The 25,844-nt window shown below is 43.5% G+C and overlaps 1 protein-coding gene across 1 annotated transcript in view; it reads right to left on the reverse strand.

Annotated features, from left to right (window-relative positions):
- Positions 1-822: 822 nt before the first annotated feature.
- Positions 823-25,844, reverse strand: part of MED13 (mediator complex subunit 13) — a 99,894-nt gene continuing 74,872 nt past the window's right edge. Inside the window, exons 15-30 of the mRNA XM_028708479.2 lie at positions 23,556-23,752; positions 22,366-23,279; positions 20,695-20,862; positions 19,107-19,330; positions 16,207-16,396; positions 14,319-14,769; positions 12,981-13,197; positions 12,289-12,480; positions 11,830-12,053; positions 11,258-11,400; positions 10,377-10,535; positions 10,096-10,284; positions 9,174-9,325; positions 8,273-8,446; positions 6,834-6,934; positions 823-6,172 (exon numbers count right to left, since the gene is read on the reverse strand). Of these exons, the coding sequence (XP_028564312.2) occupies positions 6,040-6,172; positions 6,834-6,934; positions 8,273-8,446; positions 9,174-9,325; positions 10,096-10,284; positions 10,377-10,535; positions 11,258-11,400; positions 11,830-12,053; positions 12,289-12,480; positions 12,981-13,197; positions 14,319-14,769; positions 16,207-16,396; positions 19,107-19,330; positions 20,695-20,862; positions 22,366-23,279; positions 23,556-23,752 (3,828 nt within the window). The 3' untranslated portion in view covers positions 823-6,039. The remainder of the gene's footprint in view (positions 6,173-6,833; positions 6,935-8,272; positions 8,447-9,173; positions 9,326-10,095; positions 10,285-10,376; positions 10,536-11,257; positions 11,401-11,829; positions 12,054-12,288; positions 12,481-12,980; positions 13,198-14,318; positions 14,770-16,206; positions 16,397-19,106; positions 19,331-20,694; positions 20,863-22,365; positions 23,280-23,555; positions 23,753-25,844) is intronic.

Below are 25,844 nucleotides of genomic sequence, written 5' to 3' on the forward strand. Positions count from 1 at the left end.
TACTTCTTACCTAGTGGCTTTTAAGAAGTGCAGGGCTGACCATGTTCTACCTCCACTGAGGATAAAGCTATCTATATCTACTAGTATGTCTTACCCCCCCATCATCAGAGGCAGTGTACTTCTGAGAACAAGTTTCTGTTCTGTTGGGATTCCTATAGGATGTTAACCACTGTGAGAACAGGATGCTGGGCGAGGTGGACCTTTGTTCTTACCAGCAGGGCTTCTCTTACAGTCACTAGGCCCCAGTGGTGAGTATTATGGTGTCAGTGTGCTGTGCTGCTTAAGAGCATGGGTAGGCAAACTTAAGGCCTGGGGGCCAGATCTGGCCCAATCACCTTCTCATCGGGAATCAGCATGTTTTTACATGAGTAGAATGTGTCCTTTTGTTTAAAATGAATCTCTGGATTATTTGTGGGGCATAGGAATTCATTCATTTTTATTTTTCAAAATATAGTCCAGTCCCCCACAAGGTCTGAGGGACAGTGGACCGGCCCCGTGCTGAAAACGTTTGCTGACCTCTGCTTAAGAGTGTCCAAGTAAGACTAGGGAGATCCCAACTCTCAGGCTGCTAAGGCCACTGAGTGGCTTTGGGCCAGCCGCTAGGTCTCGCAGCCTAACCTACCTCATAAGGAAGTTGTGAGGATAAAGTGAGCGAGGGATCAAGTATGAATACTGCCTAGACTGAGCCTAGTGGAACGAAGATTGGATAAAAATGCAAAGAAAAGAGGATTCAGGAACCAACCAACCCATACAGACAACTGTCACTTTTAAGGTAATGTGGAGTTGTTGTTTTTTAAAAAACAAAGAGACGTCACAATGAAGGAAGGCTTCATGAATAATTTATTCCATTTGAATTTTTTTTAAAAAGTATAAACCTTTTTCCATTTCCTCAATCACAATTTGTACAACTCAGTGTTCATGGCATTCTGCAACAATAGTGTTTGTTCCTTATTTTTATTGTATTTTTTGTTATCATAATGTTAAATAAAGAGAGAGAGAGAGAGAGAGAGAGAGAGAGAGAGAGAGAGAGAGAGAGAGACTTGGACCATTAAATGTCACTGCTGAATACGAACTTAAGAAATCTCCTCTTCCTCCCCCTGTTAAAGTGACCCAGCTTTTTAAAAGAACATTTATGAAACCAACATGTCCAGTAACGATGCCACAACTTTTAAAACGCAAGTAAGTGTTTCCAAGGTTCTCAAATCCAGTTTATTTGGAAAACCTACTAATTATACACTAAAACTTTCCTGAAAAGTTTGACCCTGAGGATTAACTTTTTCAAAGTGAAATTTTACTCCTTTAGAAACAGATGCAAAGAAAAGGGTATTTTCTACATGTGATTTGGGATCCTTAGACTGAAATTATTTTCAAAGGTGATAACATTTTGTCATCTTGAGAAAATTATTTTTATTATTATATATTTATTTTGTGTCAGGACAGCTAATAGCAGAATTGGCCTAATTGACAAAGCAAGCTGACAAGAAGGAAAACCCAGCCCAAAGCAATGCTGTCTGCACACATGGCTAAGAATTAACAAAATAATAGTCTGTGCCAAAGCTAGTTGCAGGGCACAAGGGCAGTTTGAGTAGGATCAAAATCCGAGTGTTTTCCAGTAACACATTTTGATATTGCAGTAAAGACAAAATATGCTTCATTAAACACACCTGTGAGCTTTCTGTAATAATGCAGGGCTTTGAAAAATAAGTTACCAAGAGCAGGCAAATACAAAAAAAGGAGTAAGTTAACTGTGCCATACAGATGGATGTGTAAGATGAGAGGTTTAAGAAACACTTGCAGAAAAGGGTGTGCATCTAAGGCCACAACTGTGGAAACCAAGCAATTTGAACATAAGTTATAGCTCACGCTGGCTAGGTATTTGCAGAAATGCTACCACCTCAGCTGCCTTCTAACCATCCCTGTGAAGTATGCACATGCCCTGTGAATTGATAAATCAGCACTACTAATGAATTAAGAAGTCAATGAGGCCTGCGAGGCTTTCCCAACTTTGGCCATTTCATCAATTTAAAGCTGTCCACAAATCGAAAGATAGATGCCCATGTTTCAACCTCCTAGCCTTTTTGAAAAGCATTCCAATCCTTTCTATGTTTTAGCTCAAAATGAATTTTCTCTTTTCTGTCTAGGGAGGGGGAGAGACAGAGACACAGAAAGAGACAGAGACAGAAACTGTGAGTTTTAGATCCTGGCAAGCTCTGGCAGGTGGCACTCTGACCCAAGCATTACTTTCATTTGCAAGACAAGACAAGAGCAGCATCCAAAATCGGGGTAGTCCTACACCAAGGTGATTTGGCAGTTCTGCTATTTAGTGTTTTGCAAGCTGGAACACCAGTTGTGAGCCTTAACAAAATGACACAGAAATCTCAGCATTTCAAATGGATTCACACAGAAATCCTCAAAGCATTGTGTAGCCTGTATGGGACAAAAAGAAAATTGAGGCAGAAGCCTTTGGATGGCTTATAAGGAAGAACTATTTATTACGAAGCAATACTATAGCTCAATGAGAATAAAGTTAAATAACCTTTCCATAGGTACAAGATAATGCCACGTGGGGTTGTGCTTTGATAGTTTTAACCCGAAATGTGCTGGGGATTTATTCACTGTTTCCAGCTGTTCAAACTTCTTTCCTCTGCCATTTACTTGAGTCCAGACAGGTCCATCAACGGCCAACCCTAACCCCAACATCCCTTGGATGCTTCCATGGCAATTAATTTAAATCTGATTTCTACTGGCATCTTATTCCCTAAGGCCAATTGTCCCACCACCGTGCGATGATCATTTAAACAGGTAAATGGCAGAATCTCTGGGCAACCTGATCTTCCTGAAATGGACCTACCATGAACTTGGCTCCCTAGTCAACAACACACAGTCCATTCTGGAGTTTTGAGGACTTGTGTGCAATCTCAGTGCTACACCCAAAGTCACGGTCCAGCCAAAGTGCATTTAAGTTCCACTGGTTTAAGTGGGGAAGTTTAAGCACACATTTAAAGCTCTCCGACTGAACTCCCATGAGGCTTGGAAAGTACTTAATGCTGGCTGACTCATATTCTGCTCTAGGCAAATAATTTTAGCACCACTCTTTAGGGAGGTGGAAACATCTGGAGAGTATCTGCCGTTAACAGATACTTGAATATCAAATACAGGTGTACACAGAGAGAAAATGCAATGCAATAAACAGCAGAAATGTAAAATGCAACCCCAAATATTTAAAATTTGTATGTGACTATGTTGCACTTACTTTAAACATCAATTCCTAATTTAGGGGGCCAAGTTTTACTTCAAAAAGCTCACCCCAGGGATAAAAGAGATGCAGATCATTTTAATACCTGCACTTACATCATCATTTAGTATTATGAGCACATCGAAATGTTAATCACTCTCATCTTGCAACAAAATAGGTGGTTTTTCAGTTAGCATTCTGTAAAATTTTAAGATGAACAGGAAATCTTCATCAATTCTACTTAAGTTGCACACCAAGAAACGTTGCTACTAGTGCTTGCTGCCGCCACCACTGATATACTCTAATAAGAAATTCAAAGTTTTGTTTTTTTTCACAGAAAAAGAAATGCTTTCAGGTCTAAATAGGTTGTACATACTTCACATGATTTCAAAAATATCCTGAATACTTGCAATTGCAGTACTTTGGAAAGAAAGAAACTGGGTATTATGAGGGGGGTTGAAGACTTGGGATACTAGGGCTGCAATCCTAACCCCCTTACCTGGGAGTAAGCCTCACTGAATTCAATAGGACTTACTTCTGAGTAGACATGGTTAGGCCTGCACTATAAAACAGGGTCCGTGAGCCATTTTGCCTGACAAGTTGGTGACCTTTGCTATTAACAAGGCTTCCTCAACAAGTCTGCACCATTGCTCACCAAACCTCAAAAAGCGAAGCTGAGCAGCAGCAGGTGGCTGGTGGTGGGAACAACTTTCCTAAGGGTCCCACATACCTGCAGACGTGGCTGCCGCTGCTGTTTCCATGAGTGCCTTAACACAACCTGCAAAATAATGTCCAGATTCAGTATTTGTGGATGGAAACACAGCCTCAGGGCAAACCTTGCATGGCGGAAGACCTTCAATTGAATGGACACAGTAATTCTGAAAGCGGCAGCGTGCAGATATGAAAAGGGGAGGGATCAAAGTGTTGCCTCCAGGAAGGCAAGGAAGCAACTCAAGACTGGATACATGGGTGGAGGAGGAAGACGAAGCCATCGGGTTCACAGGCAGAAGGGAGGAAGGGTGGGAGTGGCGCAGTTCATGCCCGTTCCCTTGGCGTTTTACCATGCTGGAACCTGGGTGTCTATTTCAAAAGGGGAGCCTGAAACTTCCATTACAGAGTGTCAAAACCAATAAGAAGATTAGATTGAGAGGCCTGAGAAAGGGGGAGTGGGAAAGAGAGCAAAAGAAAGGAGGTTGTTCTCTCATTAGTGGAATCAAGTTCAAACACCAGAATTCACTGAGAACCTATTTACACCATATTCCAATTCATATGCATATCAAAGCTTAGAATCAAAACTGATTGGGTTTTCCTCATTGTGGTTTTTTTCCCCCAAAGTAGTATGTATAAAGTAGCTAAAGTTGGGCTAAAATTCCAAACCATAAAAGGAGGACAGCAAGGGTAGCAGTGGCTGCAGTTTCATGGTAATTTAATCCAAACACGGAGAAGGTTGAATGGGATCCTAGTGATGAACCCCAAAATACTTGGAAGATGAAAGTGACACAGCTTCACTGAAGGGAAGGGCATTTTTAAAAGGAAGAAGAAGAAGAAAGTGTCGCGATTTCATCGGGTGACACAGATTCTCTCTTGGCTAAAACGCACAGGTGGAAGAGCAGGAGGTCCTTGCAGCAAGCACACCCTCCTTGCTTGAAAAATGGGAAGAGGCCTGAAAAAACTAGTCTCGGCCCTCAACAAAAATACAAAAAAAATTAAAACAATTTATTATTATTATTATTAATATTATTATTATTCTTTTTTAAAATTCTCACTACAAGTTAAACCACCTAACAATATCACTTCTTTTAATATATTGCCATTATGTTAACTCTGCAAAGGTGTGATATAAAATTGCTGTAAGACCCGGTACCTTTTTTCTCTCTTCGATTTTATATAAACACAGTGAACTTCATTACTGTACACGTATAATCTGCAACTACAGCTTAGCTGTAAATCTCCCACACACAATGGCATGGACATTTATATCCCTCCCGCCCCAACTCCTATATTCCCCCATTAAACTGTACATCAAGACCAAATACAAATTTTACTGTCCCCATACCCTCAACCCCCCCCTTACAAAAAAATAATACTCTAAAAGCAAACCTACCGCAACTTTCAATTAAGACGATTACATATATATTTTTAGACCAATTGCTTTAAAGCAAGAAGGCGGTATAAACCTTCTAGGAAATTTTTTTTTATAAAAGAGGTTAAGAAATATAAGACAATTTATACATTTAAAAACTTACAATAAATAAGAGATGCAGGCATTTTTTTTTGAATACTAGGTACTATAATCCGATACAAGAACATTGCAGTGTTCCAAAAGCATTCGACAAATTCTGGTTTTTTCCTTCCTCGTTTGTCTTCTTATTGTCTCCATGCTCATACTTTTTAAAATATTCATTAAACATGGCTGGGGCCTATGGCTCATATACTCTTCACAAATACTGTGACGGGATGGGATTGGGGGAGAGAGAGAATGGTTACTTTGCTACTAAAAAGATGTGTTATAATACATTTCGACTGATCAATTCATCACTCCAATCAGTCTGGTATAGGCAAAACACCAACAAAAGCAGGGGGCAGATGGAGAATTAAACACCTGGGTTATGCAGTCCCCACCGCAAGTCAAAACCAAATAGTTGCTGGAAGTGACCAAAAATGACATTCCCCTCCCTCAAATCACAAAAAAATGACTTGCACAGAGAATAATTAACTTAGTCCTGCAGCGAAATAATCCTTTCCCTTTTTGTTGTTACTCTGGTTGTTGTGTTTTTCTTCTCCTTGCCCAGTTCAGATAAAGATCACAGCATATTCATGATAAAGTTATACAACTGATTCAGCACCACAAAGTGAACTGGGAGACACGACCGCCGGTCCTGGGTCGCAGGATCACAGGTTAGCCAGGAAAGTGCGTTGTACTGTTCCAACACAAACCTGGGAGAAGGAAAGAAGGGAACAAGGACCAGCCAGGAAGTCATTATTGGGAAGGCTTTGCCGTTTTTCAGCACAGGTCACAAGGATATAATTTATTAACCCGCATTTCTGTTAGCAGAGGAGCTTATAGTAAGAGGCAGGATCAAAATGCTTCACTCCCAGCTACCAGATGTATATAGCAGGGAGGAGCTGCATGTATGGGAAGGTTGGAAGTCGGCCAGGGGATAGAGTAGACACAACCTCACTCAACCTTGGTGCAAGGAAGCCTTCTTGAGCTAAAGGGGCCTACTCACAAGAAGTGTGCACAGCTGTAGGTTTTATTCAACTAAATCCTACTCAGAAATAGACCCAGTGAAATGAATGAATGTGGGGGTCTTTAATGTTTTGAAATATAAAGATATATGTGTTTGCACAACACACACACACACACATTACCTGCCCTATTGGTCTTGGTCCATTAGTAAGATAAATTATGAGAAGAGCTTCATAAGACAACCTGAGAATTTCTCAGTGCTGAAGGATATATTAAAATAAATTCAACGTACTGTGCTGTGCAAATGAGCAGATTGTAGCAAACTGCATGGCTCCAGTAGCCGAATTGCACCTTTAAAACAACAAATCCTGTATTTTGCATGCTCTCACACACAACTGATGATCATACCTGAGGACATCGGAAGTTTGATTCGAGTCAAGAGGGTGGGAGTGTTTACTGTGAAGTAGCTCGTCCGATTGCACTGAAGGCACATGGAGGTGCAGAGAAGCCTTTAAAAGAAGTCAGAACATACAGTAAGTGTTTATTACAATGCTTTAAAAGAGAGAGAGAGCTAATAATCAAATTCCTCTATAGGGACAGAGTTTAGAGCATAGCTCTGTGGGAGGCCCTCCCACCAGTGAGTGTCCCCACAGTAAAGGTCCTCCAATCTCTATAACCCTGAACACACATGCGCACGCGCGCGCACAGTGAATCTTTCCTGGGTTTTGTTTCCATCTCATCCTCTTCAACCAAACGCAGAGAAATCCAAACAACCCCCCTCCCCAAATTCTCAGAGAAAAAAACCAAGGAATGCAATTGTAACCAAGTTTATAGTATCACTCACTACATTTACAAAATAGGATGGATGGCCACAGACAATTAGCCAGGGAAGGCAAAGTACAAAGAAATGAGCCAGTGAATAACTTGTGGGAAAGTAGTGGGTAAGCGTCCCCCTAAATTCCTCCACATTCTTGAACACAACATCTTCCCCCTGCTCCCAGGCAACCCCCCCCCCTCCCAGCAGAGGGCAAAGTGCAGTTGCTCATCCTTGCCTCCTGGGGCAGAAGTTGGGTGCTCTCTCTAGTTTTAGCAAAGCCGCCCACTACTCAGTTTGGAGCCAGGGAACAGCCTTCAGCTGGTCCCCAGACTTGGCTGGAGAAGCACCTGTGGAACAGAAAGGAAAAGCGCAGAGCCGGCATGCTTGGCTGAAAGGAGAAAGAGCATCTTTCCCTCTCTACAGCTCAGCAGCGTAGCTAGCTGCTCGGGCGCCGGGGCGGCGCAAATGACATGCACCCGGGGGCGGGGCAAGCCAGGGCAGAGCACATTGTGCAGAACCTCCACGGAGTCCGCAAGCCCCACGTTGTCATTTTGGGCAGCGCGGAGCCTGCAGGTGCCCAAGTCACCGCGTCACTCCCCAGGAGAGCCATGTGGCTCAGGCAGTGATGTCAGTGATGACACCCGGGGCAGTCTGCACCCACCGCATCCCCCTTCCTACACCACCGCTACAGCTCACACCTTAGTGGGACACGTCTATGAAAATCTTTGGCCACCAGTGACTCCTCAATGCTGTACCTGCCACTTCCTTGATCAGGCAGGCAGGAGCACCCTGCTGCTTTGAACGAAGTAGTTGGCTGTTAACTGCAGACACAAGTCTTTCCAGCTGACTTGGTATATACTGAATGCCCGCCTACAAGCCCACGTTGCCGCTACTTCCCCACTCACCCCGAAAAGCTCTCCTGAAACTTACATAATGACACGCAGCATATGTCTTTTGAAGCACTCTCTCAACAAGACCAATCCCCACACCTCCCAGACACAGCTCACAGACTTTGCTGAAGGTTTGTTACCTTAAGAAACAGGGGACACTGATTTTGTGCTTGAGGACACGCCGACCAAAACCAGTCAGGCAACGGACCTGCTTTGGCAGTTGAGACAAAGTAACCAAGGGCCAGCGGTTGCTGTAGGATGTTGGTGACTTCGTCGTGAGACTCCGTTGAGAGCAAGCGATCTGTACCTTGACCCTGGTGCGACAAAACAGAAGGTGGGGGGTAATTGGCAAAGAGCGCACAGGGAAAGCCTTGCTGGATCAGACCAAAGGCACATCTAGCCCAGAATCCTGTTTCCTGCCACAGCCAACCGCATGCCTACACAAGCAGGGCTGGAGTAGAGTAGGCCACAGCTGCTCATGGTCCTCAACAACTGGCAATCAGAGGGTGGCTGCCTCTGGTCCTGGAGGAAGGAACCTTAATCCCTCAGACATTCGCCAAATCCCCTTCTAAAGCCATCTGCTGGTGACCACCACCACATCTTCAAACAGTGAATTGAACAGATTAACAATGCCCCTAATTACCCCACCATTCAGCGACATTGGATAACACGTTCTAATGTTAAAAGAGAGAGAAAATCTTCTCTCTCTTCTCACCATACTTAATGCTGTAAACCTCTATCATCTCCCCCCTCCCCTTTGAAAACAAAAAAGCCCAAAACATTGCAACTCTTCCTCATAAGGGAGTTGCTTCATTCTAATCATTTTGGTTGTCCTTTTCTAGCCCTTTTCCAGCTCTACAATATCCTTTTTGATATGAGGAATGCAGAAGGCAGCACTGTATCCCAAGGATGGATTCCTTTTATATTTGGTTGCCACAATATTGAAATGGAGGTACTTGACAACCCCTGGCCATCCAGGTCAGCACTGAGGCAAACACATGGTTGAGTTCTTAAATACGGTTCCTTGCCATAAAACCTTACCTTGCCCATGTCGCCTCCATGGGTGAAGTGGGAACTTGGTGAGTGCACAGGGGACCCGGTTGGGGATGCAGGAAGGATGTTTATAATATCAGGATCAATATCAGGATCTCCAGTGTCTAACAAATCAAAGAGCCCCATTCCATCTGCTCCATCTTGAGAAAAGCAACAAATACAACAACAAAAGAGTCTGTTAACAGAGAGTTGCTATCATTATGATTTATATAAAAAAAAGGAGAGTACACAATGTATGAAGAAATTCTTTACCGACAGCTAGCATGGCATTGTGGTTGGAATACTGGGCTTGAAACAGAGGGCTGCATTCAAATCCCTGGGCACCCATGAAATACACTCAGTGACATTGTAAATTTGGCTGGTCCCAGACAGCTCTTGCTTCAATCTATTTTATACACAGTTATGCTGCTTTGCTTTGACCGATACTGCATATGTATGCCAAGACACACATGCACACAAACAATTGGCTGCTGCCCATTTTGCCTGTTCCCTGTAATCATGGGGTTGAGATCTAATAGGCTGCTCATAAGCACTCTAACAGAGGACGGTGAAGGCCCAAGTCAAGCGGGGGGAGAACAGCGGTGCAGATACTGGAAAGGAAGCAAAAGGCTGGTGTGGCTGCAGTGAAAAACTTTATGCCTAGGAAAAGACAGGCTTGTGTGTTCTGGGGGGGAGGGTGCTTAAGAAATTGGGACCAGTGTGCTTAAGAAATTGGGGTCAACTAAGGAAGCCACAGGTGCCAAGGAGGATGGGGAAAGCCCCACTTGGGATCTAGAGAGAGAGAAATCTGTGTTTGGTTGGGAGGGCTGAATTTCTATCATCTACAGGCCTCATTTTCCATATCTATCAAGGAAACATTTTTATATGAAAGTATTTGAAGACACACAAACACATACACACAAACACACACCATTGTTTGTATTAAAGGCCAGATCCAAACCAGTTTCAGTGGTATAAGTTGATGATGCTACTTGCACAGATGCAGACGTGGGAAACACAAGTATATGAGTGCACGACGTATCCTGCGGGGTGTTTAGTTGGGATGTCTGCATATTTAGGGTGGTGCTGCGCCCAAACACTGAGCCAGTTGATACCGAATCTTAAAGAAAAAGAGAGAGAGATTTCGCTAAATAGTACAGCCAATATGTTTGCTTTCATAGAAGCAACAAGTGAGAAGCATTTCACAAATACCTGGCATGATGACAAAGGATCCCTGCGGTTCTACTGCCACTAAGCAGGCGCTGAGAATGCTGGGAGAATCGGCAGTGGAGATGCCACACATCCTGCACATGTCTTTCAGCCTCTTGCTAAGTGACTGCAGATTTCGGCGACTCAGCAAACAACTCCAGTCTAAAGATGAAACCAGAGAGATTGGCTACCAAGGAAATGATTTTAAATGTAAGTGATGGCTAGCTGCTGTCATGTTTAGACCACAAAATGGGTACATTAAAAACTAGATGGACCACTGTATGCAAGCTTCTTTCTTAAGCTATTCTGACCTCTTTTCCAAGTGGAACAGAGAGGAAAAGATAGCTAAGCTACCTGGCAAGCAAACTGCTTTGGAAATTATTTTCTTCCATCAGTTAGTGACTGTTCACAAGACTTTTCCTATTTCAGGTGTTAAAATTGCCAGCAGGGGCTAAATCCAAATTCTCTACTGAAACTGAATAGGTTGCAGTTTAGGTGATAGAAAGCCCCTTTTCCCCATGGCATAAACACCCCACCCCCAAAGGAGATTGCTTCAATATGTATATAATTCTTTGATCTCAGGGGCCACTATGTTCTCCAGACCAATGATCCTGGAGTAAGGATTAGTCTCCCCAAAAATTCATTTTGTGACCCCTGCATTGCTTGCAATAATTTTTTGTGGCACTAAGGGCTTCACAGTTCTAGAGCATGCAGGCCTATTCACATTTATATATTCTATCCAAAATGAGTGCGTGTGTTATGTACATTATTAAATGTGCCATTTTTCTCCCATATCAAGCATTTTGGCTAGAGAGGTGACAAACTTGCACAGAACGCTGCATCTCCATGGGTGACAAATATCTTCAGAGATGTTTCCATATTACCTTTTAGCTCCCCGTGGCCTATTCTTCCAAGACGTCCTATTACAACTCTCCAAGGCAACGAACTCATCTGCACAAGCCCCAGGCACCATTCCCAGAGTTTCTGAAGACCAAGTCTGCGAGCAGACCCCTTTTTCCTACGAGCCCTGGTGGGAAATAAAGATTCACTAGTAAACAAATCCGTGAACATACCTTCCAGCTGTTTTAAGACTGCTCCCAAAGAACATTTAGACACTGTTACACTTTAATATTTGGGCAGCCAGGATCAAGACAGGGGAAAGATTCTGTACATGTTCAAAAGGTGCAAGATCCAAGCAGTAAATCAATGCATCTACTCCCTCTTTATTTAATTACTTATATCCTGCTTTTGAAAATGAGATGCTTCTAAAAAAGCTTTAAAAAGTAAGAGTAGGCACAAGTGTGTGGTGTGTAAAATCAAACACCCTTCAAACATGCAGTATAAACATTATCAGCATAAAAATCCATGAACCATTAAGTCAATCATAAAAAGGTTTCCAGTTTTTCTAAACTTATCTAAATACAGGAAATGACTTTATGAATTCCACAGCCCTTACCTGTTAGGTACATCAATGTTGATAATGCAGGTTTCCAATAGTTCTCCATATAAATCTGTGCACGATGCAAGAAGCCACCTTTGATCATGAGAGAGACAGTAGCCCACGAAAAGCACATTGTATTTCTGCCCAGCCTCTCCAAAGGTTTCTCCCAGCTCTGTCTGTTTATCTTTGACAGGAGCCAATATGAAAGGAGGGGCATACAGCTTAATACACTCTGGTCTCTGCAAAACACACACAAAACAGAACACTTAAAACCACAGGATTACTTGTCCCACAGAGTAGCAGATCCCCATATAAACAAATGAATCAGAATTGTGCGCATGCACACAGCATCAGTTTTGCTTGAGGGATAGGCACTCACTCACACTCTCACACTATTGATACGTATCTCATTCTGCCAGTGCTTCTCAGAGGTTTACCAGATTTCATGCCAACCAACTCATGGTTCTCACTTACTTCTGGACTCCTGAGCGCCATCTCCATTGCCAAACCTGGGCCAAACCCAGTTAATGTTTTCACATTGGTCGACGTTGGGAGTGGCCTCCGGCATTGCGTGAAGGCGGAGAATGCCAGCGATTTTAGATGCTGAGTGTAGATCTGCCTGTCTTCATTCTTGACTGGTTGTAACAGATATTGACAAGGAACAAGCTAAGAAGGGCAGAGAGGGAGGAAAAGGTAAGTATATACTGCCCAATCTGATACCAGTATAGAGAAGCCTTAAGACAGGAACAGCCTTCATGCCAAAAAAAAGTAGCAATTGAACCAGTTTTGACATTGGGCAACATCCTATCACAATATCCTGTGCAACCAATAATAAATCAATATAATAAACCAGGACACAGCCATGTGCGTGGAATCATAGTATCACAGATTATAGCTCACAAGACGAGGTCAACATCAGTGACATGTTGGTACTTTCAAAAAGAGCTAAGCAGCCAAAGAAATTTATTTAATTCTCCTGTTCTGACCTGAACAGCATTTGAGTTAGGAACCTTAAAGAATCACACAAACCACCCAAAGCCACTGTAGAGCTAGGGCAGGTTTTAAGTCCAGCCATCAGAAGGGAACAAGGCTTCAAAGGACTACTGTGGGCAAACACATTAAGCAACAGGCTGCCTTTGGCTTCCCACATCACAGAATCAGCTTACCTGAACAGAAACGATGTTTCTGATGTTAGTAGGGAGATTTTGGATCATTTCAAGAAAGCAACGGAGAAGACCCAGAGTCCACACGCTGGAGGAGTTGCCCTCCTCTTTCTTCTCATACGAGAAAGGGTCAACAATGTAAACTACGATGGCAGGTGGGTAGGTGACTGCGTGGGAATCGCCGTCAGTGGGGACTCCCACTTTGTCGCGGTCCATAGTGCTGGAAGCAGAAAGCAAGCAGACATAAGAAACAGAAAGCTTCTTCCTTGTATGGGCCATTAAGTGTTAAGACTGTGTTATGTGTCCACAAATTATCTGACTTCTTTTCACCCAGCGGAGAAAGACTCCCATCTCCCCTATGCAGTATTTTAAGGGGAATACGTCTTTGCGGCTTTTGGGAGCCATCAGTACCTTTGCGGCATCTGCAGCTAATATACCTTCCCCATCAATTATCTCAGGCTTATCAGAGCACAGCAAACATATTACTCAGTAACAAAAGGGGCACAAAGGTATTAGGCACTCCTGGCACCAAAGGGTAAAAAATTAATGCAGGCATCCTTCAGAGATGAGTAACCATTGGTACAATTACTCACACTGTATTTCCTCAGTTTTGATCAGAAGTTTGCTGGATTTAACAAGAGTTGGAACACATGACCTGGAAGTAGAAGGAAGCCTAGGGAATTCAATCTTTGCAAATTCCACATTGCAAAAATTAGTGTGTGTGGTACTTTGCAAAGCAGAAGAACACAGGCCTTGCCCCAAGAAGCTTACAATCTAAGGCACTGGAATACTTTCAAAATTTAGCAGCTCACGTACAGTCCTTGGTTGATATTGGAGACTGTCATAGCACAGAAGGAAGGATACACTTTGATCTGTTTGGGCCAAAATGCTGCTAGCTACAAGTTGAAGCTCAGACAACTGCCTTACTTCTATAGTGTGGTTTTAATGACAGCAAGGACACCTGTTCAAGAAATCAGATTCCTGCAAAAGGGATGCCAAATTGGTGGCATATTTTCTCTCATCTTACTTGGAAGGGAAGTTCCAGCAAAGTCCCCATTTTGCTTTAGGGATTAAGAACCCAGCATGGTGCAGAGGTCAAAAGTGTCAGAATGAGACCTCAGAGACCCAAGTTCAAATATCTATCCAACTATGAAGCTCACCCAGGTTACTTTGGGCCAGTCACCACCTCCTAGCCTAAACCTACCTCACAAGGTAGTTGTGAGGATTTTTTTAAAAAATGAGGGGGAGATCCATGTGTGCCACCTTGAGCAACTTGGAAGAAAGGCAGGATACAGATGGAAGTGAGTACATTAACTGATAAATCATTCTTTGCCGTGTTACCTCTCTGAAACTTCTGAGTGCGGCTGTGGGGGGACTGATGGGGCTTCCCCCGGTATCGCTGCGGATGGCGGCTGTTGCTGCTGCGTCCCCGCCTGCCCGTTCTGGACTGTTGCAGACTGCGTGGAGAGGGAGGAAGGAGTAGTAGTGTTGTTCATGCTGCCAAAAGGTGGAAAGGATGAAGGTTTGTTCGCTGAAATCCCACTGCCTGAACTGGAAGAGGAGGATGAAGTGGCAGTCGTGGTCATGGTGGAACTGGCCGTGGTAGTGGCAGAGGTGATGGCACTGTTTGAGTTCATTGGGACAGCATTACTGGGAGCAGACGAAGGGGTGGATGATGGAGTAGAGCTGCCTCCAACCTGAGGCGGGACTGATGTAGGATGGCTGGTGGGAGGAACTAGGCTGGACTGAGAAAGCAAGGAATTGTCCAATGGCTGTGTAGCAAGGTAAGGACCTTAAAACAGAAAAAGGAAAAGAAATTAACCAAACCTTCTGCTTCTGCAATAATGAAACTTGACAGAGCATCATATTCATTTAGATAGAGAACCCGCCAAACCAGGGGTCTGCAACCCGCGGCTCCGGAGCCGCATGTGGCTCTTTTACACCTTTGCCGCGGCTCCAGGGCGGATACTAGCGAGGGGAGGAGGCGCATTGTGCGCCCTGACACTCCCCACTGTGGCGGGCGCTGTACTGGCTGTGACGTCGCATGGGGTTAGTCACGCACCGTCCCAACGTCACCTTCCCGGTTTTGCGGCTCCCTTTTTTTTTCCTTCTTCGGAAACGGGTCCAAGTGGCTCTTTTTGTGTTAAAGGTTGCAGACCCCTGCGCCAAACTGTAAGTCCTTCACAGTTTACTAGACAGGGGAAAGAGAAGAGAAACCTATTCCATGGGGGATGATAACCTTCCCTGAAATTATTATTATTATTTATTCGATTTGTTAAGTCGCTTTATCTTGTCCAGGATAAGCCGAAATGATTTACAACCAAACCAAAGGCAGTCTACCAATCTTCGTTTAAAACACCAAAGTGCACTAGAGCGCCAAAGGTTTTCTAGGTTGAAGTCTCAGTTCACACAGAGCACCTGTGCCCACAAACTGACTTTGCATCCATAAACATGACCAGGGCTTTTTTTCAGCCAGAACTCAGTTCCAGCACCTCTCAGGTGAGCGCCATTGCCATTATGTGAGAGCAAGATTCATGGTGAGTTCTGGCACCTCTTTTTCTAGAAAAATAGCACTGAACATGAACACAAATGCTTGGCATAGGTCTGGGTGCTGGAGGGTCTGGGGGTGGAGTAAGAAAAGAAATAGATGTGGAAAGAGTTCCCCAAGAGTAGAAAGTTATAGTCAGAGGTCAAGGCGACTGCTTCATGTTTTTGGCTCCTGAAATATGATTGACGGAAAGCCCCAACAACTACTTAATGTAACTTTGCACTAACAAGATCAAATTAGATTTCCAACCCCTGTAGCTGCACAGAACATTCTGAACCCTAGAAGAAAACATAGCTTCCTCTGTCTGATTTAGCAACCCACCGCTAATATGCAAATTATATGGGTCAAGGAACATGGACAACTTGCACTGTACCAGATCGGAATTACAGTATGGGTAACTTCAAGCATGGGAGCTGCATTTTTCGCATGCCAGCATCTCATCAGCAACTCTGTTCCAACCACATATGTATTGTATAACCACAGTGAAATATTTTTACAAGTGACGGCTTTAGGGCAGGGATAGCCAGCCTAGGGCTCTCCAGATGTCACTAGACTATAACTCCCAATATCCTGGACCAGGAGCTATGTGGACTACAATTGATGGGGGGCGAGTCCAACAACACCTGGATGGCACGATGTTGGCTATCCTTGCATTAGGGGAAGGCGGTGGGGGGAACGTACCCAAATCATATCTGCAGACTTGAGCGTACAGTTTGAGTCTGGAAAATGATTCGCTGTTGGCGTGAGCTGCCTGGGAGAACCACTCAGCGACAGACTTCTCAGAAAGTTTGGTTGAAGCAGCAGATCCGACTCTCATGATCCCGTCAGGCAACAGTTTACAGATGGGTCGATGCTGGCCAAGCCTGCAGGACTGCAAAAGAAGAAGCAGGAACCAAACATGGTAAGTGGACAAATATTTTGACAAGTGGACCGCAAGTCTAACATATGGGACAGTGTCGCTTTAATGCACTGGGCAGAACACCACGAAGCCCACAGCACCTCAATGCATTTTTTTGGTTTTGGTTTTTAAATGCTCTTTATTAATTTTGCACGTAGTTTAGAAGACAATAAATCTCAATGTAGTTTTGCCTCCAGAAAGCAGGCAAGAGTACCCAGATCCGTATGCCTTTTCCAGATCCATGGCATTCACTGCTCCTGTCCCAAAAGTGCCCAAAACTGGAATCTTTGTTGACAAATAGCAGCAAAGAGCTTCAACTAAACATTGCAGCTTTTTGCTCTGATGCAGCTGTCAAATCTCCCCCAGAACTTTCAAGCTGTTCAACAGTGGAACGGTCTCCCTCAGGAGGTTGTGGACTCTTCTTCCTTGGAGGTTTTTAAGCAGAGGCTGGATGGTCATATGTCATGGATGCTTTAGTTGAGATCATGGGCGCAGCCAAGATTTATTTGGGAGGAGGGCGCCCAAAACTGAGCTGTTTGTGACATGACTGGTCAGTTAGTTAAGTATTTTTATTTACTTACTTGATTTAGGGGGGCAGCTGTCTCCCTGCCCCCCCCCCCCGGCTACACCTACAGTTGCGATTCCTGCATTGCAGGGGGTTGGACTAAATGGCCTTTGGGGTTCCCTCCAACTCTACAATTCTATCATCCTCAAGCAAGAGACTGCAGAGTTGACCCCCTGAGGTCAGTCATCGTTTTCTGTTATGATCGTAATATGAGAAAAAATTTTCCCGGCTTCTTGTGTGAATCTGCAATCTGTACACACTGAGGTTATTTTAATGTCCTTTTATCATCTTGAGTTTTGCTCTGGCTCGCAGCCAAGGCAAATAAACTTGGACCTGAGGAGTAAGTACCACAGCTCCCTGCTGCCGCCTGTGCTGCAGATTAGCAACCCATGGTATAAATTAAGCTACAAGGCATAACGTCATGAAGCTTGCCACAAAAAGATGCCTCTACTGTTCTTCCAGGGAGGCTGCCATGTTAGAAGGATGCAGCAAAATCAAAAGACTGTTGTTTTGGACATTCTTCTTATGAAAGACATGATTCAGTACCCTTATATGTTTGCCCTACAGTTTATTCAACAGTCTCCATAAAGTTTAATAATCTCAAGCATTTTGATTGCAGGTTAACCCACAAAAACAGTGGATTACGGGTTTTTTAAAAGTAGCCTCATGGCACCCAAAGAACAGCAAATTAGTGGGCCAGAGCACACTTTGCCTGATGGATACCAAGTTTCCCCCAACTATAGATAGAAGGAGGGGAGAGTTGTCAAAAAATTAAGTCAGAAGACCTAGTATTAAAAAAAAAAAAAAGCATGATCCTTTCAGGAACGGCATGTCAATATAAAACAAGACTAAATCAAAAGAATGAATGATCCAATCAGTGCAGGTGTGACTAAGTCCCAACTGGTAAGGAATTGGCAATTGAAGATGAAAACACACACCAAAAGAAGTGATTGAGCCACTCCTACTCTCTACTGAACCTGAGTTGGATGGTGTGAAATCTGCCAATGTACTTCAACTCAGCAGGCTTGACCCTGGAGTCTCCTTTTGAAAGTGGCCATACTTTCAGCAAATGTTTCAAATCTGCTACTGAACCGCCAGTGAAAGAGAGAACTATTCACACTGACTCTGACTGGATCTTTTTTGCTTTTTTAATGGGATTTTATTTCTTTTCTTTTCTTCTCTGCAAAGTAATGGCCTGGTCTTTGCAAAACGCCTTAATAATACTCTGGGATGAGGAGAGACAGACTAGTACTATTCTTCTTTCCTGAAAGCATCAACGTGGAAGCGCATACTAATTTTAACAATTATTATTGCTATTATTACATTTATTGCCTGCCCTTCACCAGCAGGCCTCAGGGTGGGTTACAACAACTTAAAATTAAAAATACCTTACAATCGCCGGAATAGGGTTGGCTCTGGAAACACACGTTTTGGGTGTCAAAAGACCACCCTCTTACCCTAACAAGATTTAGTCTAAAAATGCAGCGCAGCTACCCTGTTACATTAAGTAAGCTCTTTTTAAAAACATTATAAATCCTTGAGCTGGGCCAGGTGTGTGTGTGTGTGTGTGTGTGTGTGTATGTGTGTGTGTGCGCGCGCACACGCACACACACACACACACACACACTCAGATAAAGTAATTTTGGCTTGCCAGCGTATTCAGAACAGCCTTGCCATAAAGCTAGTTGCTAATCAGAGATTTGACGGATTCAAATATACCGACATCCTCTTTTCTTTGGCTTCTGTTAAATGCAGGGTAAGACTGGCAATGCCTTGGAATAATGGCCAGACAGCACCTTGCAGGAGCACAGGGAAGATTCAGTAACCTGGAGTTAACAATGTATGTAGCCTTAAATGCAGGAGGGCAGTACATAATTTAACCACTTGATGGCATCTGCATGATAAGGAAACTGCTACTTAAATGAAGCCCTGCTAAAAGGAGATGAGCCTTTTATCTCTTTCTACCATCCATTTTAGCTGATTTGTTGAGATAAGGTCTGCAGGAGGTTTTAAGTGTCAGCTGGAATGCAAAGTTGATAAATGGCACCATTAAAGGGGGGGGGGGTAGGATTCTTTCTGGAGCACTCCACGCAGGGCCTCCTTCTCATATTCCCTTACCTCATATATTGCCGTGAGATCCCGAAAGAACGTCTTTGCTCCATTCAGCAGCGCTTCATTCTCTGGACACACCACAACGTAAGCAATGTCTCTCTGAGATCCATAGGGTTCCAACATCAGCCTCTCCCAGTACGGTAAGGCAAATGGGGACAGCACCAGGAAGTCGTAATCGTATCCCAACAAAAAAGTTGGAATGGGCAGTGGTTCTGGAGACTCATCAGTTCCTGGACAAGGAAAGGGACATTTTTTTCCATATATTAGAATGGAACTGGAGTGCAACAGTGTACCCCCTTCCAGATTCAAGGGAAGCAACTGCCAAGAGAAAAATGAGATGCCAGATGTCTTCTGGAGCAAGTTTAATTCTCAAGCCACTCCTAGTACTGCCATCAAAACAGTATTGGTCCATTCTGTCCCATCCGATCTACCTTTTTTACTACTCTGCTCCCTGAAAACAAAAGCTGGAAGTCCACGGAGTTAAACAAAGATACCAATATGCAAAATCCTGCAAATTAGTCTAAAGCCAGAGGTCTTAAGTAGTGATCTGTAAAATACTCTCCAAACATTTCTAGTGCAAAATTGGGGACTGGCATGTAAACAAATCAAGCAGCAAGTGTGGCTTCCCTCATCCAAACAAATCCAAAGTACTGGGCTGAAGGATGAAAGTTTGCTTCCTACATCTTGGGAGAACTCAGGAAGCCCTCGATAGGTACAAAAGGATCACAAACGAAGATTCACAGTAAGACTCCATAGCTCAATTCAGACATCACTGCCATATCACCATCAGAAATACACTATGGGTTCACACACCCCACATCCTTCCCTTCTATACACCAATTCCCTCCTTTACTTAGAAGTTTTCCTTAATCGTAGTTGCCCATGATGCCCTACCTGGGCAAACTGGGTGTAACCATACTTTTCTTCCAAATCTGAAATGGAAATCCACTTCTACCTAGGAGTTTCTTCTTATTTGGAAACACGGAAGGGGGGACAGAATACAGTGGTACCTCGAGTTACGAACACCTCAGGTTACAAACGCTTCAGGTTACAAACTCCGCTAACCTGGAAGAGTTACCTCGAGTTGAGAACTTTGCCCCAGGATGAGAATGGAAATCGTATGCCAGCGGTGCAGCGGCAGCAAGAGGCCCCACTGGCAAAAGCACGCCTCTAGTTAAGAACAGTTTCAGGTTAAGAACGGACCTCAGGAATGAAGTAAGTTCGTAACTAGAGGTACCACTGTACAACATCTGGATTGTGGCTGTATGGTTGATTATATTGTACTGAAAGGATAGGATACAATTTTAAAGTTCTCTGGTCTTGATGTCTAGCATCTCTATAAATGTTCCTTCTTACTCTCCTATCCTTCCAGCCTATCATGAGTTCCAAAATAAACAACTCATGACCAAAATTCAACCCAAAGAAGAGTGCATCATAACCTCCCAAAACCACAGAGCATAAAATGAGATTTCAACATACTACTACTTCCTGAGTTCCCTCCACCCATGCACTAGGAAAGGGTAGGAAAGTTTAAAAATGATCCCCTCTCCACACAGAAATAAATGAAAGAAACTGATCCGTGGACAACATTTACCGTAAGTGCCTCGGCCAGCCATTTTGTGAAACTGCTGCCACGTGAGAGGACCCTGCACTCCCCAAGAGCGAACGGTTCGTTTTTTCTGAATTGCATCCTGGAGGACAGGCTGAAGTGAGAGCAGCATGCGAAGGATGTCCTGAGAACATTGCATGCTCACGTCTCCAACTGAAACAACCAAAGTTAGTTCAAAGAGGTTGCAAAGTAGTGTCCTAGTCACAATCTATACATATCAACAACGCATTTCTAAGCTCCAGGTGTTGTACATTAAATACATGAAGTTATCTGTGCTCAGAGAACACAACACACATCACTGCTATGAAATTCTCTATATATTTTATTGTACACTGCTTTGGTTAGTTTAGTTTAAAATGAGGGATGCAAACTCTAAGCAGTTTTGGTTGATGAACACTGGGAAACTACAAGTTAAGGGCACAATTTATTTATTTTTTTAGGTGCATTCACTTATTCACCTCTAAAGGCATCTTAGTAAAAACACCATTTGCTTTTAATTTTTAAATAAATCAACCCATTCAAAGGAAATGATTAACAAATTAAAAATTCTTCAACTGGTTGACAACTCCACTTAAAAGCAGCATATGGCTTGTCACTGAAATATTCAATTTCAGTCTTCCAAAAACCAAGTAAAGCACATGGGGTGCTTAACTTTCAAAATATTTGGAATTTCCCCCTAAAACTAAGGAGTATATGCTTGCTTCAGAGTGTTTGTTACCCAACATCCTGAACAGATACCTGCACAGAAAGATTCCTTAAAATATGCTATATAGCAAAGTAAATACATCGTATGCACACTAAACTTGCAAAGTAGGCAGGTAATATAGCACAGCCATAGCTAGGTCAACTTGAAATGTCCCACCTAATTCATATTTTTATTTTGCACCTTTATATACCTCTTTTTCTAATTACAAAACAATATGCTTCACATGAGTTTAACTTAAAATATATGGGTGGTTCAATTATTTCTGGTATGGGCCTTTTATGCTTTTATGTGATATGTTTGGACAGACACATAAATAGGTTCTGAAGGCATGTTCTGATGGATGGTTGATCTCTGAATGATAATATTTTCTACCATCCTGGAAAAGTTATTCCTGCAGCCCAGGGGCAGATCTCTCCCTGCTCTAAATTTAGAAAGTATTTCTCAGTTTCCTTAAAAATCAGAGTATCCGGAATTCCCTCACATTCACCATGAAGAGGTCTTAATTGATCGCAACTGCAATACAACATACTGCCAAGCAATCATGTGTATGTTTAGCGGCCTACATCAAAGAGATAGACAGACATTTCTCCAGCAGCCAAAACTTTGAATCTTCCAGGGTAGGCATGGGGAACTGTGGCTTCCAGTTGCTGCTGGACTACACCTCCCATAAGTCCCAGCCAGCATGGCCAGTGGTCAGCTACAATGGGAACTGTAGTCCAGCAACTTCTGGAGAGCCACAGGTTCTCCACCCCGTTCCAGAGAATAATAAATAATTGGCATTCCAGATATTTTAGGTATAATTAGTGCACCCAAGCAAGCTACCCATTCTTTGCAATTTATGGTAAATCAACTAAGTGATCCCTTTTAAGTCCACGTTTTATATAGGGTGAGAAATTTAAAACATTATTGGGGGGGGGGGGGGGAGACACACAACAACTGCAAACACTTACCATTTTGTTTTGACCAATGGTGCAAGCAAGTACTCTTCACAAGTGCTTCATCAACTTTCCCTCCCGACATGTTGTCCATAAACTGGCGCCCATGTTCCAGCGCAAGGTAGCAGTCATTACAACAATCCCTTTCCTCAGCGCGTACCAGGTTGCCGATGGCTCCAGCTTTTGGCAAGGGGTCGTGGTCAGCCGCTCCAAATGGCGAGAACAGGTTGGTGCACTGGTCTTGCAGCAAGAGTATCAGCTCATCAGGCAGCCTGTCAGCCTCCTTCGATCCCCCGCCATGCTCAGCAGAGCCCGTGCGGAGGGCCTCAAAGCGCTTCTCCACATCTTTGCCACATTCCGAGCCGCGGCCTAGGATGTCCAACTCATCCTCTAGGAATAATCCAGAGTTGTTTCCAAACTTCCTGTTCATCACTGCGCTGAAGCCACAGGTACACCTGTACTGGGCTTCTTGTGTTGGATCTGGAATGTAAACTCCAACATCGGCACCTTTGATGTTTGTGTTGCAGACGCAGATGCAACAGCTGTCAAAGTTACAGTCTTTGAAGAGGTTCATCACCGATTCAGAGAGGATGAGGTTGACGTAGAGACTGTGGGCCTCAGGGATAGAAGGGACAGTGGGAGGCTCAACAGAATTTAGCGGTCTGCAGGTTGATGGCGTTGACGCTGGTGAATACAAGTCCGAATTCTCATATTTGACTGAGCCTTGAGCACTGGCTGGCCCACCAGCCCCACGGGGAGTCCTTGGAGTCCGTGGTGTCCGAGGAGTTGGGAAACGGGGGGTGGAAGGCGAAGGGAGAATGCCAGGCCCACTGTTACTGGGTGGGGCACTGCTGGGTGGCATTCCAAAGGGCGTATGTGTTTGTGGAGTGTAGGCAGGGCCGTATTCTTGATCAATAGTGCTCCCATCACTAGGGGGAGAAAAGAAATATCTTTACCCAAGGCTTTTAAGTAGTACGTTCTCTAGAATATCTTTTTTTTAAGGATCTGAGCAGACAAACAGTGGGAATCACTGCCAGTAATAGGACAAAACAATCAAGATACAACGGCACATGGCAACAAGTTTAGAGAGGTAACATAGGGCAACAGATGCTGCTGGACTCCAACTCCCATCAGCCCCTTCCAGAGCCACCAGCTGCCAGGGATGATGGGAGCTGCAGTACAAAACATCGCACACAAGCACATACCCTTCTTTGATGAATGGCATTGCAGGCCCCGGAGGAAGCAATTCCAGCTTGCCAACAGTCCAGCTCTGCCGGTAAACACACTCCTCCGGCAGCTTGATGGGCTGGAGACACTGGCTTGGTAGAGTCTTCAATGGTGCAAACATGGAACACCCCACAAAAGCTTGGCTGTTCTCAGGCTTATAAACGTAGGAATAATCCTAGAAGCAAAAAGGAAAAGCGTAAATGAAGAGCTAACACGCATAGTCAGAAAAAGAAAAGCCAGTTGTCCCTTTGGTTTGCTGCCTCTGGGCTATGAATCAGGGGAGATGGTTTGAGTTCAAGTAGAATAATACATGGGCCAGATCTGGGCTTAGAAGCTCATTTTGAGTCTATACTGGGTGTGTTTGCACATCACAATATGGCACAGTTAATGGTTTAGCCATGAACGTGCAGATTGTTCCCACTTTGTTCCTCTCCCTGCTAGCAGGAAAAACAAACTACGATCCTTGGCTTAGCATTATATCCAGAATGTGGATTGGTTTTTCCTTTGCTCCAAACAAACCATGATCTGAAAGGTTTGATACAGGTATTGCAGATTCTTATCAGCTGGGGTTCAGGACAGAATTATCCTGGTTAGCTATTTAAAATTTACACTACAGAACTCTGTGAAGCAAGCATAAGGTACTGGTGGGGTTACCCATTCAAACACCTAATAACTTATGAAGGCGTAACTAAAGCTACCTTCACACAACTGCAAGCTAAAAAAGTATTAAACCAACCAGGACTGCAACCAAATGAAGACAAACAACTGAGAAAAGCAGGCAGTGGAGAGGAAGACACAGAACTCAAAGGAGGAGGCTGGCAGCAGATGGGGGGGGGGGAGAAAGGGGGGGAGAGAAAGAAGTAAAAAAACAATAACCCTGCAAAAAAAGCAAAAACAACATACTGAGGGCTTCTTCTCTGCCTGGGGTCCCACTGAAACAATCAACTTTGTTTCACCTAAGTTTGACCAAGAGTCATGAGCTCTGTTACCAAAATGGGCATGAATTGGGCTATTATTCTTTTATTTTTGTCTGTAATATAACCATGTAAAACATGTTCTGTTTCTGGGGGGAGGGGGCTAATGTTTATGTTTCCCCAATTTCACCTAAGCATTTGGCTCATGAACGAAAGAGGGACTATTCTGCTCCCAACCACAGGTGTAGGGATTATTATGTTGGGAAGGTTGGAGGGATTAGGGAGGGGGAGGCAGGAGTCTGAATGTTGAAGTTAATTCCTTTTGAAATTCAGAGCATCTGTATTTTTGCTGATGGAATATGGTAATAACACTGAAATTACTATGATGCATAATACATCTATTGCCCGGTTGGTTGGTTTTTTAACTAGCCTTTAGTGCAGGGGTTGTTAACCTGGTCCCTACTGCCCACTAGCGGGTGTTTCAGGATTGTAGGTGGGTGGTAGGAGGTTCTACGGCACAAGTTGAATCCTCTTTCCATCGAGCACTGGTGGGTGGTAAGGAAATTTGACCATCAAGAAAGATGCATTAGTGGGCAGTAGGTATAAAAAGGTTGACTACCCCTGCTTTAGTGGCATTAAGTTAAAACAGTAAAACCATAAAATCATACAAAGCCATCCACATACATTGATAATCCAAACGCATACAATATATAAAATAGATAGCCACCATTGAATAAATCAGGGAACTTTAGATTTAGCTTTAAAGATCTTGGCTAAGTACCCTGAAACAATCTTGGCAGTTTCAGTAGTATCATCCCTGGTATATGCTGCATAATTTTAAATTAACCTTATAATGCCACACTTAACTGCAATAACTTTGAATGTAAATGACCTGGGTACACCAATTAAATGAAGAAGGGTATGGTCTGCTTTAAAGTGAGATAACCCAGACCTTATTTTTTTTTACAAGAGACACATAAAAAAGAAAAAGAAAAACAATACTTGTATAAAATCCTTCCTCCCAAGTGGAGGTGGAAATTGGTACCCCTCAAAAGGTTCTTCCAAAAGTAGGGGGTCAGCAATCTGGATTTCTCCCAAACTTGATTTTCATTTAAGAGATATACTAAGTGATCCCACTGGAAGATTTATTTTCCTCAAGGGTCTGATAGAGAACTCCTGGCTGACATTATGCTCTATTTATGTACCTGATACCCAACAATAACAATTTCTGGATGTAACTTTTCCAATACTGCACTCATTTATACAAGGTGAGGTGGTAATAGGTGGTGACTTAAATCTTGTACTTAATTATTATTTTGATAAAAGCAGAACTTCTCACCTATCACAAAACCC

The sequence above is a fragment of the Podarcis muralis genome, chromosome 15, assembly GCF_964188315.1.
Source record: "Podarcis muralis chromosome 15, rPodMur119.hap1.1, whole genome shotgun sequence".
In the NCBI taxonomy this organism is placed as follows: Eukaryota; Metazoa; Chordata; class Lepidosauria; order Squamata; family Lacertidae; genus Podarcis; species Podarcis muralis.